Here is a 19,493-nt window from a genome sequence, read left to right as displayed (position 1 = left end):
AAATTTTCACTTGCTGTGGTCGCATGACTCGCATGATCATAGTTGTGCTAACCACCTCAGCCCCATGTTACTGTGTCATTATTTCATGTTTCAATGTGTAAAGAAATTAGTGATGTACTATACTCTTGTATTATGTTTAGTTGGAATTGTCTTAGAGTCTAATGTGTGTATTGTGAGGAAACCACATTTGGAAATGTTTCATTAAAAGCATATATCCTTGTACGTTTTACATGAAACAACAGCATACGTCCACCAAAAGGACTAAATTTCTTCCACAAAATTCAATTGCTTATCACCACTATTGTCCAAAAACAGACCATGGTGCTTCTGGGCATGTTTGAAAATTTCTCCAGTAAGCCAACAAAAGCCGGCTCGAAGATGTTTACGGGCAAACTTTAATGAAAAATGCCGGCATTGCCCAACAAGCCTTACACAGTTTGGGGTATAAAATGAGCTGGTAACCTTCACAAAATCACTACAATTTATTGGTTTCTATATTTTTATCATTATGGTTTCTGCTTATATCTTGAAGCTCACTAGAGCTCTTACTCTTCTCTTCTTCATTGCATTTACTTTGGCCCATGGAGCCACTGCTAACAAAAAGGTACTGAGACACGATTCAACGAGGCAATCATTTAGTTTTCACACTACTAGAACTGAGATAACTGAAAAAAATTCATTAAAAACAAAGGAAAGCACTTGGTATGAAATGGTTTTGAATTGGCATGCAAAAATTATAAGTTCTTTTCCAAGGATAATCTTGAAATATGATAAGCATAATTCGAAACCCCAAACCCGAAAATGAATATAGTGCATCTATATATATGTGTGATCTGAATTTGAATTTCTTTTTCTTTTTCATGTTGCAGCATTATATAGTTTACATGGGGCACCACTCTCACCCCAACTCTGAATCTGTCATCAGAGCAAACCATGAGATTCTTGCTTCAGTCACTGGAAGGCAGGATACTAATTGGATTTATGCAGCTATATAGAAACAATTTCTGCTTCCATTTTCGTACTTTCATAAATGCCAATGCAGACTGCTATATGTTTTATTTATTCATGTTTTGGAATAATTCTCAGTATTGTTGGAGCACAAGATGCAGCACTTCACCATTACAGTAAAACTTTTCAAGGCTTCTCAGCCAGGCTTACACCAGAGCAAGCTCAACAACTTGCAGGTACTGTGATTAGATTACTATGGTATTGTCTTCTAGAAACCCAATAGAGTAAGAATAGAAGAAAGAATAGTTTTTTACAAAATAAAAGTAAAAATCTTGACTATATATGTGAGAAGAACTTCATTACATTGATTTCTGTTCATGTACTACAGAAAGTGATTCAGTTGTTTCTGTGTTCGAGAGCAAAACAAATCGTTTGAGCACAACACATTCCTGGGATTTTCTAGGCCTAGACTCTATTCCCCAATACAATCAAATGCCAATGGATTCAAAATCCAATGTCATTGTTGGTGTGATTGACACTGGTATGGCTTCAATCTTTTTTCTTATCTGGTTCTTCTCCTTATACTCCTTTATGATGATTTCGTTAGTTTTGTTTTGCAGGAGTTTGGCCAGAGTCAGAGAGCTTCAGTGATAAAGGATTAGGGCCTGTGCCGGAGAAATTCAAAGGAGAGTGTGTTACTGGCGAGAATTTTACATTGGCCAACTGCAACAGGTACCCTTCATGTCTTAGACCGCTATAGAATTTTATTCTTGTCATCCAACAAATACAAAGAAAAGAAAGAAAGAAAAAACTGTTTAGGTCAATGGATATCTTCTACCTGAATATGACTGCACATTGCTGAATCATGCAGGGTTTCCATATCCAGAAGTCCAACTTTGTAAATTGGTTTTGTATTTGCAGGAAAATCATTGGCTCCCGCTTTTATGTTCAAGGATTTGAAGTAGAGAATGGGCCTCTTGAGTCCTTTGCGCCTCTTCCTTTTTTCCGATCAGCTCGAGATAGTGATGGACATGGGAGTCACACTGGTTCAACAATAGCTGGATCTGTGGTACCTAATGCCAGCTTCTTTGGGATGGCCAGAGGCACTGCAAGAGGGGGTGCACCGAGCACCAGACTTGCTATCTACAAGGCATGCTGGTTTAACTTGTGTAGTGATGCAGACGTTCTTTCTGCTATGGATGATGCCATTTATGATGGTGTCGATATTCTCTCCCTTTCCCTTGGCCCTGACCCTCCACAGCCAACTTATTTTGAAAATGCAATCTCCATTGGGGCTTTCCACGCATTCCACAGAGGAATACTTGTTTCTGCATCAGCTGGGAACTCTGGTTTCCCAAGTACTGCATGCAATGTTGCTCCCTGGATCCTCACTGTTGCTGCAAGCACTTTGGATAGGGAATTCCATTCAAACGTATATCTTGGAAATTCAAGAATTCTAAAGGTGAGCTTGGCATCCAAATGCCTCTACCCTTTTAAGTTTTTTTTTAAAAAAAACCACATAAAGGTTTGTGCATGTGTGCACACAAAACACACCAAAAAAAAAAAAAAAAAAGTTGACTTTCAGATATAAATTCTGCGATAACAGGGTTCCTCTTTAAACCCACTGAAAATGGAAAGGTCTTACGGTTTGATAGCTGCAAGTGCTGCAGCTCTCCCAGGAGTCACAGCAAAGAATGCAAGGTAATCTTTCTTTTCAAATGTTTGATGTTAAAATTACTACTGCACCAGCTGATGCATGATATAGTTTTCTACCATGCTATATGCTCAGTACATGCTTTTAGCACCCAAAAGAAAACACACCTGCTCAGTATTATGCCAATACTACTTCATGTCCTAAGAAAACTCATCAGGTAATGGTTTTCAATATTCGAACTTTTTAAAATCTCCACTGATGGTAACGAACATTATTCGAAACCATAGGTTTCTTTCGATATGTGACACCCAGTACTAACCTCCAAATTGGTAATCATCATAAAACTAAATCTGGTTTGCCTTGGCCAAGCTAATACTTGAGCCCATGAAAACCTGTGAACTTTCATTATTTGCTCACCGTTAGATAAGTTCTATTGTTTCTTTTATCAGCTTTTGCAAGAACAATACTCTAAATGCTAGCTTAATTAAGGGGAAAATCGTGGTATGCACCTTTGAGACCTTCACTGATAACCGAACGGACAAAAGCATAGTTGTAAGACAAGGTGGTGGTGTGGGAATGATTCTTGTCGATCCATTTCTCAAAGATGTTGGCTTCCAGTTTGTCATCTCAGGCACTCTAATTGGTCAAGAAGAAGCGCAAGAGCTTCAAGAGTACATGATGACAGAAAAGTGAGTTTCTGAAGCTTTGCTTGCTCAAATATCTATCAATGGAAGAAATTAAAAGTTACTTAAAAAATGTAAATTGAAAGCTATAGATATGCAACAAGTCAGTGATACTAGCTACTGAGAAGTCCTAAATTGATTGGAAATTTAAAAGTCTTGTTATTACAGGAACCCAGTTGCTATAATCTCCCCGACGATTACATTTCTGAAAACTAAACCTGCACCAGAAATGGGAGTGTTCTCATCCATGGGGCCAAATATCATAACCCCAGACATTATCAAAGTAAGTTCTATCAAATCTCTTAGTTTCTCTTCTTGAATATATCTAAAACACTTACAAATCAATATTAATGCCGGAATGCGGGTAAAAGAGCATCATCAGTGCTATATCCTGGGGTTATACTAAATGAACAATTAACTCCAAATAAATAACCAACTATGAAAATACCTATTGCAGCCAGATGTTACAGGACCTGGAGTGAATGTTTTAGCAGCATGGTCTCCGGTAGCGACTGCTGCAACGGCTGAAATGTCTGTCAATTATAACATAATATCTGGCACCTCAATGTCTTGCCCACATGTATCTGCGGTTGCAGCAATTTTGAAATCCTACCAACCTTCCTGGAGTCCAGCAGCCATAATGTCTGCAATAATGACAACAGGTCACTGCATTTAAGTTTTTTCATTATACTTTCAAGTAGCTTAACAAACTTAAATTGGGTCACTGAAGTTATGATTTTCTTTTGTTGTCACAGCAACTGTCCTTGATAACAGCAGAAGCACCATTGGAAGAGATCCAAATGGAACCCCTACCACACCTTTCGACTATGGATCTGGACACATTAACCCAGCTGCAGCAATTGATCCTGGACTAGTATATGATTTTGATTCCCATGACATTATCAATTTTCTCTGCAGCACTGGGGCTAGCCCTTTGCAACTGAAAAATCTCACAGGAAGTCTAGTTTATTGCCAGAAGTCTCCTACCCCTTCCTACAATTTTAACTATCCTTCGATTGGTGTGTCAAAAATGAATGGAAGGGTATCTGTTCACCGAACTGTTACTTATTATGGTAAAGGCTCAACAGTATATGTTGCCAATGTAGATTATCCAGCAGGTGTGAATGTTACAGTTACACCATCTAAACTCAAGTTTACAAAAACCGGCGAAAAGATGTCTTTTGGGGTAGATTTTGCCGCCTTCAAGAACAGTAATGGAAGCTTCGTGTTTGGAGCTTTGACATGGAGCAATGGTATTCAAAAGGTTAGGAGTCCTATTGGTCTCAATGTGATTTCAGTATAGGAACAAGAGTTCTAGAGCTTGTTTTTTTTTTCAAGATACTATATCTAGATGATGGTTTGAACTTGTCGATTGTCCCATCAAAAGCTACAAGTAGAAATGTACTTTTGTAGTATATCAAAAGTTCATGGTCACTTCCTTTCCTATGGACTTGTATATCTATGGTTTCAGATTAAATACATTCCGATATGTATGAGGCATTGAGAAATCATAGTTCCCACCCCACTTTTCGTAAATGGCATGCTGAATTTGTGGATTGCCAAAATATCCAACACTGCAAGTGCAAGAAAGTTAAGCATCTCATTAGCTTCATGATAAATGCGAAAAAGTTATCATGTAATTGTTATTCTTTCCTCGTACTTTCGTCGGTTAGGTAGGGTGGGGGAAGGACTAAATCTTTATACAATGTTTCAAATTCTTGTAATTTTTTGAAAATTAAGGTTTCATCCCCGAAACATCAATTATAGGAAATCCTTACCTGATCACTTTTAATAGCAATAAGAATACAGTGAATGCAAGTGTGTGCTAAGCTTGAAACTGTAACTGTAAGAGGCAACTTTCAAGGCAGAAACAATGCAAGATCCAAGACCTAACAAAGTCCACTAAGTTTATCATAATAGATATCCACACTCATTAAGTTTCTGTCAAAATCGTTATGCAGGTGTGACTTAGAAAGCAATGAGCAAAAGCTGTTCAATATATCTAAGGCTTTAATAATGGAATTGACGCAGCACTTTAACAAAAGAATATGAAGCTGCTAATGAAGAGATTATGCATTAGTACCATATTACTCCCTGGATAACCAACAAAGTATTTCAACTTGCTAAGAAGTTGGAAAATGGATCACATGACCAAATACATCAGAAAACAAAAGTCATGTAACGACTTTGTGGACTTGAATTGAATGTGAGAATGCTACCTAGGTTGAAGAAAGAAAGTTAAGACAACAAAGTTGTGCTATCTAGCATTGTCCAAAATTAATTGGTGCTGTCACATACCTCCTACAACATGAGTGGTGGCAGTGAAAATTTCATGAGACTGTTGATCTGGTCTTCTTTTATTTATTTATTTATTTATTTTTTATGAAAAGGCAACAATGACCACTTAGCTCATAAGCTAGTGGTGAAGAGGTTCCAAATTTGAATCTCCGTTTCTCCATTGATAAAAGAAGAATACAAATGAGTTCCCAAATTAACAACAACAACAACACACTACTGTTATCCTAACTGTAATTGTCGACAAAGAGCTGTTTCCCAATCAAATATCCAGCAACCAAAGGCCGAACTGATGACCAAAATCTGATTCTCACCCAAATTTCCTCCACTTCCACACCTTCATATTGCTATCCTCCTATTTTGTTCCATCCGAATAACTTTGAAAAACAGACACTCCTAAAGAGCTTTTGCTTTCTTACCCCTACCTATGCTTCTCAGAGAGCAAAGCAACACAACTCCTTAGGATGACCCAGCTTACATTGGCTTCCCTATACAATCTCTACCACATATTTAGAAACACATTATCCACATTCCCTCCACCCTCTTATTTACACAAAATGCATCAATGAGGTGAAAGACACATATAAGGCCTTCTTTTGATCACATAACAAGTATTAATCCTCCTGTGAGCTAGTCCATGCCAAGACTTTTACTTTAGGTGGAACCCTTGGTTTCCAGATCTACCCAAAAGGTTGGAAAGATAGGGAATCCTGCCTGTGACACAAAAGCCAAACACAAGACTTACATAAGGACTCCCCTGAAGTTTCTAGCCTCCACTTTCTTGCATCAACCCCATTTGGCAACAGACACCCATTTTCTAATAACAGTAACATTGCAGAGAGCTCCTCCATCTCAATTTCATTCAGATTTCTTATTATCTTGAAATCCCACTTATGTAGGATCATGTAGCAGTCAACAGTTATCTTGGTATGTGGCGCTTCTTTATTTTATGAGAAAAACCATTGGGTCACTCACCATAAAAATCTATTAAAAAAATACACCTGCTAGATGCATGGTGTGCCTTAAATTCTCCATTTAAGTTAGGAGTTCAATTCTCACTGCCACCATGATGAAAATTTCGTAGCACAAGAAGCCATGCTGCTGCTTTGCTTAAAGGTATTTTTGATGACTTAAGAAACCTTTCAAAACTTCATGTTAAACCCATTTCCAAATGAGGAGTCACCAATAGTCTCCACAAGAGCATAAACCATCTTTAAAGTGGTGGAATCGATTTGAATCCCTGACAACAATATCTCTTGCTTCAATCACCGAAATTAACTTAATAACTGTGTGACAGTCTCCACATACTCTAAGATTTTTCAGAATCTGGATAGTAGACCCTGGAGGTTTGGCAATCAATCCAAAAGCAATTGCTAGCCTTTCACTGTGTTGAGAAAGAAAGGCTGCTTTGTGTTCCTCTTCAACATCATGAAGCACATAATTTGTGTCCGGCTGATAACCCATATCACTCAATCGGTTATTTAACTCTTCAAGTTTTGAATATATAAGGTCTGACATGGGATGTGAAAGGTCACCAGCCAAAAATGAGTAGGTCTTGTTCTTCACCTCAATCCAGCTATACCCAGGTTGCTTTTTCACGTTTCTCTCATCCATCAGTTTCCTCACTTTAGCCCTCTCTTGCCAGTTTCCAGCTGCAGCATAGATATTGGACAGCAGAACATACGCGGCAGAGTCTTGTGGCTGAAGCGCAATGAGCTTTTCTGCTGCGAGTTTTCCCAGCTCTATGTTGCGGTGAATACGGCAAGCACCCAAGAGAGCTCGCCACGCATTTGCACCAGCTTCGAATGGCATTCCGTTTATGATATCCATGGCCTTTTCAAGATTTCCTGCTCGGCTGTATAGATCAACCATACAAGAATAGTGCTCCATTGTTGGATCGATATGGTAATCTTGGACCATAATATTGAAGTATTTTTCACCTTCATCTACTAAGCCTGCATGAGTACAGGCAGAGATCATGATAATGAATGTTATACCGTCCATTTCCAAATTTTGTCTACGCATATCTTCAAATACTTCAAGAACCTTCTTCCCATTACCATGTTGAGCATAACCAGAGATCATTGAGTTCCATGAAACTAAGTCTCTCTCTCCTTGCCTCTTGAAAACTTCATTTGCACTCTCAATATTCCCCCTTTTTGCATACATGGTGACAAGGGCACTACTTAGACATAAAGTATTATTCAACCTTAGTTTAATTGAGCATGCATGAAACTGTTTCCCCTGCTCTACTGCTGCAGTAGGTGCAGCACAAGCATTAATGATACTAGACAAGGTAAATTCATTAGGTATGACCCCCTCCCTTGCCAACTGGAGGTAAATTTTAACAGCTCCCTCAGTATCTCCTATTTGAGCATATCCAGAAAGCATTGCTGACCATGCCACAATGTCCTTCTCATCAATTATATGAAAAACTTTTTCAGCTTCATGAACATTTTGCATCTTAACATAAGCATCTATGAGTGAGGTTCCTACTGAAGGCGACTTCTCATAATTTGTTTTGATGACTTGTGCATGTACTTGGCCTATAGAAAAATAAGGGCGGGCCATAAGGATGGCAGAATAAGTGAAATCATTTGGTTTAACACCTTCTCTACTCATTTGACAGAATAACTTCACTGCATGTTCTGTTCCACCATTCTGCAAGTACCCACTGATCATGGCAGTCCAAGTTACCACACTTTGAAAACCTTGCATCATAGAAAATATTTTATAAGCGTCATCCATTTCACTGCATTTACTATAAGCCACCATAAGTGCTGTTTTAATATTGCGATCAAATGCCAACCCACTCTTCAGAACACAGCACTGAAGTTGTCTTGCAAAAACCAATTCTTTATAATTAGCACATAACTTAATGATAGTAACAAATATCGGTTGTGTGAACTTAACGCCTGCTAGCCCCATCTGATTAAACATTTCAAAAGCTTCCAAATCGAGCCCATTTATCACATAACCCGCAATCAAACTATTCCAAGTAACTGCATCCCTATTCGGCATACAATCAAAAACAGCTTTAGCGTCCTTAACTATCCCCGACTTTAGATACATATTAATCAAAGAATTGCACACGAACGTAATTGACTCAAAGCCATTCTTTATCACCATGGTATGAACCTGACTTCCCTTCTCAACCATACCTTTAGCTGCCAAAACTCCAAGGACCGTCACAAATGTATAAGGGTTAGGCTTATTTCCTTCTAGTCCCATCTCTGAAAACAACTCCAATGCCTGGTCATTCAACCCATTTCTTGCATAACCTGCAATCAGGGAAGTCCATGACACTACAGTTCTGTCCCCCATCTCATCAAAGACTTTCCTTCCATCTCTAACACCTTCAGTCTTCATATACATATCAACAAGAGAGGTCCCAACACTAACATCCTCTGCACACCCACATTTTACACATTGACAATGCAGTTGTCTACCCGCAACTTGATCAGACAAGCACCCACAAACCTTAAGAACAGAAGACAGGATTGACCCATTTGCTTGTAAACCAGACCGCCAAAGACCCACAAAGAGGTTAATCGCTTCATTGTTGCGGTCATTGCGAAAATACTCGAAAAGCAAGTGATTGTATTCCAAGAGGTCTCTGTGGGGAGTTTTGTCGAGCAGGTGGTGTGCAATTATAGAGTTTCTTGATTCAGACACTAAGCTCTCCGACTTTGGAGAGACGGCAATCGCGTGAAGGTGGCAGAGAGGCTTGCTATGATATGAAAGCTGGTATTGTTTGAGAGTTTGGTTTGTGTATGACTCTGCAAGGGTCCTCAAAGCGGGCTTTAGAGTCATGCTCTCTTCTTACTTGCATTTGCCGCGCGTGGAGAAGAAAGAGAGAACGAAAGAGCGCGCGCCCGCAAACGATTTTAAGCTTCAAACAGCTGCTTATGCTATGGGCCTTCGGGAGAACTTGACAGCCCAAATACAAAGTTAGCCCCATTAGAAAACAACCCAAAATCAGAAAAATCCTTCATTTGAATACTACATAATGTCATTGTTCATATGTTTTTTATTTATTTATTATTTATAATCATATACATATATTTGATGTCTTTTATTTTAGGAAAATTACTTGGGTCCTTAATTAATTAAACATATCAACTACAAATTAATTAAATAACATTGGACTTGATATCTAATCAATACATATGACATATACACTTCTGTTATAATCAAAGCAAGGCATTTCTTCACATATAAAATAATAAGTTGTTTAAAGATGAAAAGTTGAAGTAGATTTTGTGGAGTTGGACACTTTTTGCCCTCCGCCCCTTTATATTGTTTGGATGTTTGATTGATTAATGTTTTCAAATAGTTCATCATTTCTTGCCTCCAATTATATTTTTAATGTTTATAATTTGAATTATCTTGTGGGCAAAAAAAAAAAAAGTAAAAAAAATTCAAATTAAATAGGTTAGTTCTTAGGCCCAATTATGGCACGAGCACGAGCACGGGCATGACAAGAGTCCGGCTCGGGCCATTCTAATATGGACATGGGCTTTGGGCTCGGGCGAGGTCATTGATTTTACTAAATGGACCAGCATGACATGGCCCGATAAATTAAATGGCCCGGCTCGACAAAGCACAAAAATGTTAAAAGCACGAGTTTAAATGGGACGGGCCGGCTCAGCATGACCCATTTGACACCTCTAAGTACAGCCAACATCTAATGAAATTTGCATCAGCAAAAAAAAAAATCTAATGAGATTGATTAATTAATTGACATGACATGTATACCTCACCTGCCAAATTAGAGGTATTCAAATGTGGTGCAAAAAATAAGGAAATATGACTCACCTTGGGTTGGGTAGGGTAAGGAGACCATATTTATAGACCAACTTATTATGTACCACCTCTCTAATGAAGTATAGAGATGAGACGTATTGTATTGGCAAGCTTCATCTAGAGAGATGGTACACAATGTGTTCTATAAATGTGATCTTTCTAACATGAGTTGATTAATAATCAATAAGATTTGATGCCATGATTAAGTAAACAAATGTGGTTAGGATTGATTGACCGTCTTTTTACACAAACACGAGATGACACGGCATGAAGACTTCGGAGCCAAAATATAAAAGAATGACTTTTCAGACAAAGTTGGGATCACAAAATTATTGCTCTAATGACCAATCGTCTTAATTCTGTTGATCCTTTTTGTTGGACAATCTATTGCATCTTTGCCAACTTATATATCAAGAAAGAAACAAAAAAAAACCTCAAGAAATGACATTTTCATTATATTCCTATTAAATAGTTATTTGTTAGGTCAGTTGGAGGCCTCAAATTAAAGTAAAGAACCATTTCTTCAATTCTTTGGTGTTCTGCCAATGAGGTCTAGTCCAATGAAAAAGAGGATTGACTTGTAAATAAGGGGTTTCAGGTTTGAATCCTCATGGCAACATTTGTGTGTGTATGTAAGAAATCTCCATCCTCATCTCCCTTTAGTTTAGACTGTTACTTGTAATCAAAACAAAAATTCTTTGGTGTTCTACAAGTCGCAGCTACTACCACACTCAAGATTTTTCTTGTATTAAAGAAGTTAGTTGTGCAGCATGTTCAGCAATAAAGTGCCATATGCATAGCCCATTCATTAAACTCATCACAAATGAACCATTCTTTCGTGTTCTAGCAAAGGACGTTATGTATGCCTTTTGATTTTCTAGATTTTTGGTTTTGACATTATTTTGCAAGATGCCTCTAGAACAAAATCTAGCATTATTCACAATTGAGGACATGCCAAAGTTTTGGTCATTAAAACCAAAATTCTCACCCAGCCTCTGTTGGTCGTAGATTTTGCCAAAAGCAGGTTTTAGCCACGAAGCTTTTAGGCATGCCTGAAAATCCCCAAACCAAAAGGGCTTTTTAGTGGTACTTGTCATTGACGACTAACATGCAAGCTCACTTTCAGAACTAAAAAAATGAAAAGGACCATTTCAGCGATCCCTTTCTGATGCAAGGCCATTCATATCCACCGTATCTACCATGGTGCTTGAAGTCTATAGCAGAAGACATTTGGCAGCTGATGGAAAATTCTGATGCAGATAAGGAAGCGTTAAAGTATGGGGTGAAAGATTAAGACTTAAATACTTGTGTGCATAGAGTTGTCAAATCAGTAGTTGTTTTTGAGAAAAGATTGTATTTCATTAAATCGAAAGGAATATTACATGATAAGAACTAGCATGTAATGTTTCCTTCAAATTAGTAGTTGTTGAAAATTGAAATTGAAATTAAAGAGAGTGTTCTCTATCTTGTATTCATAATCTGGGTATTCTTAGAATCACAAGTTTGAGTGTATCGTGTTTTTTGTGCATAATTTCGGGTATTCTTAGACTAAACAGGACTTGGTGGTTTGTGGTTTGTGTTTTCAACACCCTCGCTCAAGTGCCGTTGCATCAAATTCTCTCACATCTAGAGATTACTCACATTTGTCGAAAATCTAACATGGTGGCGGATCTTTTGGCAAAAAAAGGATATCATTACCATCATTTATGTATTTGGTTTAGTAATTTTTCTTTGGATGTAATGTCTAGACTACAAGGGGACTTGTATGGTATTAAGATCCCAACAGGATCTAACTTGTATTTTAGTCTTCAAAAAACAGATTTCTTAAATTCATAATATTTTCCTTGTTTCCTTTCCAAGAGAAGAAGAGTAATTATGAAGGTTCTAAATTTATTCACAACTTTTTGTTCTTTTATACCAACATCATCTTAAAAGTGCATATAAAAATAAAAAAAAGTTCGCCCTCTCGTGTATGCAAAATATTTGAATTTAATTACCTAACATGTAATTTGCAGATAACTTGTGCCGGTTGTCCAAATCCAAAGAAGTTTGTCAATCAAACAAAATTTTCAATAATGTCGATAACTCTTGCTCAAGTATGTACAGACAATTGTTGATTAAGATACTCATTCAAATATTTTATATTATAATGCGAGCAAGGAGGACAATTTTTATTTATTCATACAAACTATAATCTAAACAACTCTAGATTAATCTAATTTATGGAAAGGAAGATTTGAACTTCGGCGGACATGCTTATTACCCTGGACAACTGGCCTAGCCAAGATCAGCAACTTGTGCAGATCTTTATGATATCCTTCTCATGGAATTTCTTTGTTGTGCCTGCCAACAAGATCTTAAATGCAAAGGTAGGGACTTGATCTTGACTTCCATGAATAATAACACAAAGCAATGTTATTAAAATCCAGTTTTCACAAGAGGAAGGTGAAACATACGGTGGATATGAATGGCACTGGTCATTGTGGGTGACCATATGGGCCAAACTTTCCCCACCTACCAAAAACCTAAGGCGTCTGCTTGATTACTTGTAGCTAATTATGACAATTATAGATCAATAAACTCCAACTATATGAAACATCAGCCGATTGGTGGAAAGTACTTGAGTGGCTAAGATAGTTAATCATTCTTAATCAATTGACTGTAAATGCATCAATAATTTTGTCCTCATTCACTGCATAGTCTGATAGTCTAACATGTTACATGTGTAGCATTTTATGTAAAAGACTTTGATACTATTAGCAGTAGAATCACTTAATTTATATTATATTTTAGTTTGTCAAATTTTCGACGTGAAACTTTACATTCTTCAACATAATTAAACCATCGATCTACGGGCATATCCATCTTTCCCACTGCTGTTGAATGCAAAGCTTGCATGTACCAACTGTAGAGGACTCTTTTGGTCATTGAAGAAATCTTGGTTGTAAGGACAATAATAATAGATAAGTACACCTACTAGCTATAGCTAGAAGCTAAAACACCATTTTGTGGCCATTTTTTATCTTCTGTTTTGTCACAAATTTCCCATTTGAACAAAACCTGAAAAGGAAAAAGAATTCGATCGATGTGAAAATATGGGCAAACCAAATGATAGTTGTTTAGAAAACGAGTAAAGTGCCATTTGAGTCCCGAATTATGATCTTAATTGAACTTAACCCTCCAAACTAAAAAGTTAGCCAATTTAACACTTGAACTCATTAAAACAGCCAATTTAATCATTGCCATTAAGTTTTTTGAAATTGCATCCAATTTTTTGTTATTAATAAAGGGAAATTTGTACTTTTAAATAAAATAATAGTCAAATACATAAAACCAAAATAAAAATAAAAATAGCCATAATAATAAATACTAAATAATAAAATAACATCTTTAGCAAATGCTTTGTAGAAACAGAGTTTTCTATATCATCAAAACTGATATTACAATCTCTTTATACACAGGAACATAAATGTAAACCTATCAGTTACTCCAATCTAATAATAGCATAACAGCTGCCATATCAGTTACTATAATAATAATAGCATAACAGCTGCAAGCAATTATATGCAGTCATAATTAGGATAACGGCCTAACAATAGAAAAGGGAAATTCTTCCTTTTTTCACTTTTGTATTTGGTGTTTGCGATTGCAAAACTGTTGGGGAGGTAGATGACCCAGATACATCTTTTGCAGATTCATGGTCTTCGTCTCCAACACTAGACTGGGCCGGTGGTTCTGTCATGCTGGAATCATCAACTCGCCGAGCTTTGTAAAATTGGACCAGAATGATTTTCATTTAGCATAGAAGCTGAATTTATACAAGAATACAAGAATTAAGCTATCCTATTTAGGTAAGAAAATATACAGCTAATCAATAGAAATAACATTCCAATTCTATAATGTACAATCCCTAAAGTGTAGGGAAATATATGATTTTCAACACTCCTCCTCAAGTTGGTGAGTGGATGTCAAGAACTCCCAACTTGCGTATTATACTTGTGAAAGCATCTTTGCCCAAAGATATGGTGAAAACATCAGCTAGCTGTTGAGAAGAAGGAACATGTTGCGTGACAATTGATTCGTCTTGGACTTTGTTTCTGATAAAATGGCAGTCCATTTCGATGTGTCGAGTTCGCTCATGAAAGATAGGATTGGCTGCTATATTTAGAGCTGCTTTGTTATCACAATGAAGAATGGTCGGGTCAGGATGCGGTAAGAGTAGATCTCGTAGTAAACTATGTAGCTAAGTCAATTCACAACAAGCGCCCGTCATAGCTCTGTATTCGGCTTCCGCAGACACAAGCAAAACAATATTTTGTCGCTTGGTTCTCCAAGAAATTAGAGAGCTCCCAAGAAAAACACAATAACCAGTGGTGGATCTCCTAGTTATTGGACATCCTGCCCAATCAGAATCACAATAGGCTTGTTGCTTCAAACTATTATGAGCAGGGAAAAATAAACCTCGTCTTGGAGTATTTTTAAGGTATTTCAATATATGTAGCGCCACTTCCATATGGGGCTGTCAAGGCTCATGCGTAAATTAACTGAGAACATGCACTGCATATTTAATGTCAGGTCTCGTGACTATTAAATAAATTAAACGACCCACCAACCTTTTGTATTTAGTTGGGTCCTTAAGTAATTCACATGTATCTGATAATTTGAGATTCTGTTTCATAGGAAAAGAAATAGGGCGAACACCAAGATGACCACCATCTTTAAGAATATCAAGAGTGTATTTTCTCTCAGAAAGACTGATTCCTTTCTTAGAATGTGACACTTCAATACCCAAAAAGAACTTAAGGTCCTGAAGATCCTTGATGCGAAAACGGGTACGAAGAAAATGTTTAGGGGAATTGATGGCAGCCAAATTATTTCCTATAATCGGTATATCATCAACATAAATCAAGAGAGCAATAAAAGACTTTTCTCGTTTGTAGGTGTATAAAGAATAGTCTGCTTTAGACTGAGTGAAACTGGCAGTTTGGATGGCTTATGCAAAATTGGCGAATCACTGTCGAGAAACCTGTTTGAGACCATAGGAAGACTTATTGAGGCGACAGACTAGGACCCCGGGCGCTGAAGACTTGGTGGCGGAGTCATATAAATTTCTTCATAGAGATCACCATGAATGAATGCATTGTGAACATCCATCTGGTGAAGAGTCTAAGAGTGGGCACCGGCAATAGCAAGAAGACAATGAATAGTGATTGTAAACACGAATTTCCTGCGACAAATGAGACAAGAACACGTGTACAAAATAATATTTGTATTGATGAAATTTAGGGTTACAATCTCTGTATTGAATCCTCTGATTCGATCTCCAAAGTGTTTAAAGAAAATTTGTGTTTGATACAAGGGTCGTAGAGACTTGATCTTGATCAAACGGGTAGCACGAAGCTTGTTTGGTGTTTGGGATTTTTATGGTGAAGGAACCGGCACGTATTTGTTGTGCTTGGTGGCTCTTCCAAGGTAGGGTGAAGAATGCAGAGAGTTTTCTATTTCTTCTGAGTGCTAGGTTTTTTCTTCGACCCCCTCTTTCGTCTTGAGGCCTCCTATTTATAGGCTTTTGTCGGATGCTTGACCTAAATAACTTTCCTTGATTTGTGGGATTTGATTTGATTTAAATCAATTCCCATAATCTGGCAATTTAACCAGATTATCTTCAATTGATTAACCTGATTAATATTTGATTTAAATCAAAGTCAATCACAGAAGATTCTTTCCTTTAATTTTGTCTTCATCTTGAACCGTTTGATGCACTCCGTCGGATGTCGCCATTTGTCATTTTTGACAACTAAACCGATTTTGATGAGTCACACGCCACATGGGCGAATTACGGGGCCCACGATTTAATCCACCGAACCCTAATTATTTTATTGTCAATGGAATTTATTACACCAAAATTTCTTTGTCTACAGTAATCATCTTGGCTGTGGGAGAAAAAGTATCATGGAAATCGACCCCTTCAATATGAGTGTAGCCCTTAACGAAATGGGTGTTAGTTCATATAAATGGGCATTCGGGACCAAGTGATATAAGCATGGTATGGGACGTGCAGGTCTGCTTGTCCAATTATATGAATTAACGGGATTAGAATTGAAGAGCATTCATGCATTATTATTATTATTATTATTAATGTGATATTTGGCTATGTGATTGTATGTCACTTATTATTATTATTAATGTGATATTTGGCTATATGATTGCATGTCACTTAATTTAGTTATATCAATCTACTGTGGTATGGTCTCATGTCCCTACTGAGCTATGGTTGCTCACCCTTCACCCTGTTTAATTTTTCAGATGAATTAGTGGGCAAGGAAAGGAATAAACCGGTTGAGGCTGAATTAGATGAGAGTGATCGAGCTTTATTTATTGTAAATATGTAAGATTTTGGATCCATTTTCACTAGTAAAAAAAACCTCTTGCGCGACCAAATTTTGCGCGACGAAAAACTATTCGTTGCGCAAAGTCACTTTGCGTGACGAAATTTGAAACTTCGTCGCTCAAAGTCTTGCGCGACCAAATTTTGAGCAACGAAAAATAATTCGTCGCCCAAAGTCACTTCGCGTGACAAACTTTTGCGCGATGATAATACATCGTCGCTCAAAGTCTTGCGCGACGAAAAATAATTCGTCGCTCACGCGAAGTGATTTTGGGCGACGAAAAATAATTCGTCGCTCACGCGAAGTGACTTTGGGCGACGAAAAGTAAACTTCGTCGCGCAAAGTCCTTATAAAAATAAAAAAAATAAAAAAAATATTTTTAAAAAAATTTTCCATGACGTAATCCAAACATTTTGTCACCTAAACCAATTTATTTTTGTTTTTTATTTTGTATGCATAACACTTAAGAAATTAAGCGGTATATATATTTATTAAGTAACTTTAAATTTATTATTTTAGATCGGATCGGATTTTTATTAGAAAAATATATTCTTGTTGTTGGGATTGGGTTTTTGTTAGAAAATATATATTTTAAATTGACGATCGAATTATTTCATTGTATTCATATCGGGTCAAGGAGTGTAGCAATAAAAAATTATCAAAATCGGAGTTAAAATAACCATTAAATCTTGATTTTTCATTATAACCGTCGAAAAGTTTTATCCCCTTACTTGATCTCTGAATGTTTATTTTTTCCGATTTCTGGCTATATGATCTCGAAGTATAAACAAACAAGTTTGATGGTTGGATCGTTGAAACTAGTTTTTTTGAATGCATATGCCATCAAAACAATATATTCACTAACAATTAAGAGTTTATTTATACTTTCGTTAAATATAACATAAGATTTTGTGGTATCCACTAGTGTAAATATTTTTAATTGAAGATCAAATTCAGTCATTGTATTCATATAGGGTCAAGGAGTGTAGCTGTAAAAAATCATCAAATTCGGAGTTAAAATAACCATTAAATCTTGATTTTTCATTTATAACCATCGAAAAGTTTTGTCCCGTTACTTGATCAATGAATGTTTATTTTTTCCGATTTTTGGCGTATATGATCTTGAAGTATAAACAAACAAGTTTGACGGTTGGATCGTTGAAACTAGTTTCGTAGAATGTGTATGCCATCAAAACAATATATTCACTAACAATTAAGAGTTTATGTATATTTTCGTTAAATATAACATAAGATTTTGTGGTATCCACTAGTGTAAATATTTTAAATTGAAGATCAAATTCAGTCATTGTATTCATATAGGGTCAAGGAGTGTAGCTGTAAAAAAATCATCAAAATCGGAGTTAAAATAACCATTAAATCATGATTTTTCATTTACAACCATTGAAAAGTTTTGTCCGTTACTTGATCAATGAATGTTTATTTTTTCCGATTTTTGGCGTATATGATCTCGAAGTATAAACAAACAAGTTTGACGGTTGGATCGTTGAAACTAGTTTTGTAGAATGCATATGCCATCAAAACAATATATTCACTAACAATTAAGAGTTTATTTATACTTTTGTTAAATATAACATAAGATTTTGTGGTATCCACTAGTGTAAATATTTTAAATTGAAGATCAAATTCAGTCATTGTATTCATAGAGGGTCAAGGAGTGTAGCTGTAAAAAATCATCAAAATCGGAGTTAAAATAACCGTTAAATCATGATTTTTCATTTATAACCGTCGAAAAGTTTTGTCCCGTTACTTGATCTATGAATGTTTATTTTTTTCGATTTTTGGCGTATATGATCTCGAAGTATAAAAAAACAAGTTTGGCGGTTGGATCGTTGAAACTAGTTTCGTAGAATGCATATGCCATCAAAACAATATATTCACTAACAATTAAAAGTTTATTTATACTTTCGTTAAATATAACATAACATTTTGTGGTATCCACTAGTGCAAATGTTTTAAATTGAAGATCAAATTCAGTCATTGTATTCATATAGGGTCAAGGAGTGTAGCTGTAAAAAAAAATCATCAAAATCGGAGTTAAAATAACCGTTAAATCGTGATTTTTCATTTATAACTATCGAAAATTTTTGTCCCGTTACTAGATCTCTGAATGTTTGTTTTTTGTGATTTTTGGGGTATACGATCTTGAAGTATATACAAACAAGTCTTATGGTTAGATCGTTGAAAAGTGTGTGTGTGTGTGTGTGTGTGTATATATATATATATTTATTTATTAAGTAGCTTTAAATTTATTTATTTTGTACATATAACACTTAAGAAATTGAATAGTATATACATTTATTAAGTAGCTTTCACCTTAATTATATTTTAAATCATAAAATAAAATATTTTTATTTTTTTATTATTCATAACAATTATTTTTATAAATATTGTGCTACGAACCAATTTTTCGTCTCTCAAAAGTTTGCGCGACCAACAGTTCGTCGTGCAAAACTTAAAAAATTTGGGCGAGTACCAAAAATGGGACGCGGGTTTTTAAAATTAAAAAAAAAAAAACTTTAGACTTTGCGCGACCAATATTTTTTGTCGCGCAAAAATTTGGGCGGGTACCAAAAATGGGACACGGGAATTTTTTTATATAATTGTTTTAGACTTTGCGCTACCAATATGTATTTTTCGTCGGGCAAAAATTTTAAGATTTTGGCGGGTACCAAAAATAGGATGCGGGAATTTTTTTAT

The 19,493-nt window shown here is 36.2% G+C and overlaps 2 protein-coding genes across 2 annotated transcripts; one reads left to right on the top strand and one right to left on the bottom strand.

Annotated features, from left to right (window-relative positions):
- The first annotated feature begins 508 nt into the window (after positions 1-508).
- LOC117632070 (subtilisin-like protease SBT5.3) lies at positions 509-4,803 on the top strand. Its single transcript, XM_034365448.1, has 11 exons — positions 509-604; positions 870-961; positions 1,087-1,184; positions 1,337-1,489; positions 1,569-1,680; positions 1,870-2,410; positions 2,555-2,649; positions 3,052-3,291; positions 3,454-3,568; positions 3,743-3,947; positions 4,041-4,803. Exons 1-11 carry the CDS (start codon positions 509-511, stop codon positions 4,586-4,588), a joined length of 2,295 nt encoding a protein of 764 aa, XP_034221339.1. The 3' UTR covers positions 4,589-4,803.
- Positions 4,804-5,784: 981 nt separating this feature from the next.
- LOC117630248 (pentatricopeptide repeat-containing protein At2g27610) lies at positions 5,785-9,393 on the bottom strand. Its single transcript, XM_034362992.1, has one exon. The coding sequence runs from the start codon at positions 9,391-9,393 to the stop codon at positions 6,760-6,762; it is 2,634 nt and encodes an 877-aa protein (XP_034218883.1). The 3' UTR covers positions 5,785-6,759.
- Between the last annotated feature and the right edge of the window lie 10,100 nt (positions 9,394-19,493).

Source organism: Prunus dulcis, chromosome 6, assembly GCF_902201215.1.
Source record: "Prunus dulcis chromosome 6, ALMONDv2, whole genome shotgun sequence".
NCBI classification, from domain to species: domain Eukaryota; kingdom Viridiplantae; phylum Streptophyta; class Magnoliopsida; order Rosales; family Rosaceae; genus Prunus; species Prunus dulcis.
The sequence above is the reverse complement of the archived record's forward strand: the minus strand, read 5'-3'. Positions and strand labels throughout refer to the sequence as shown.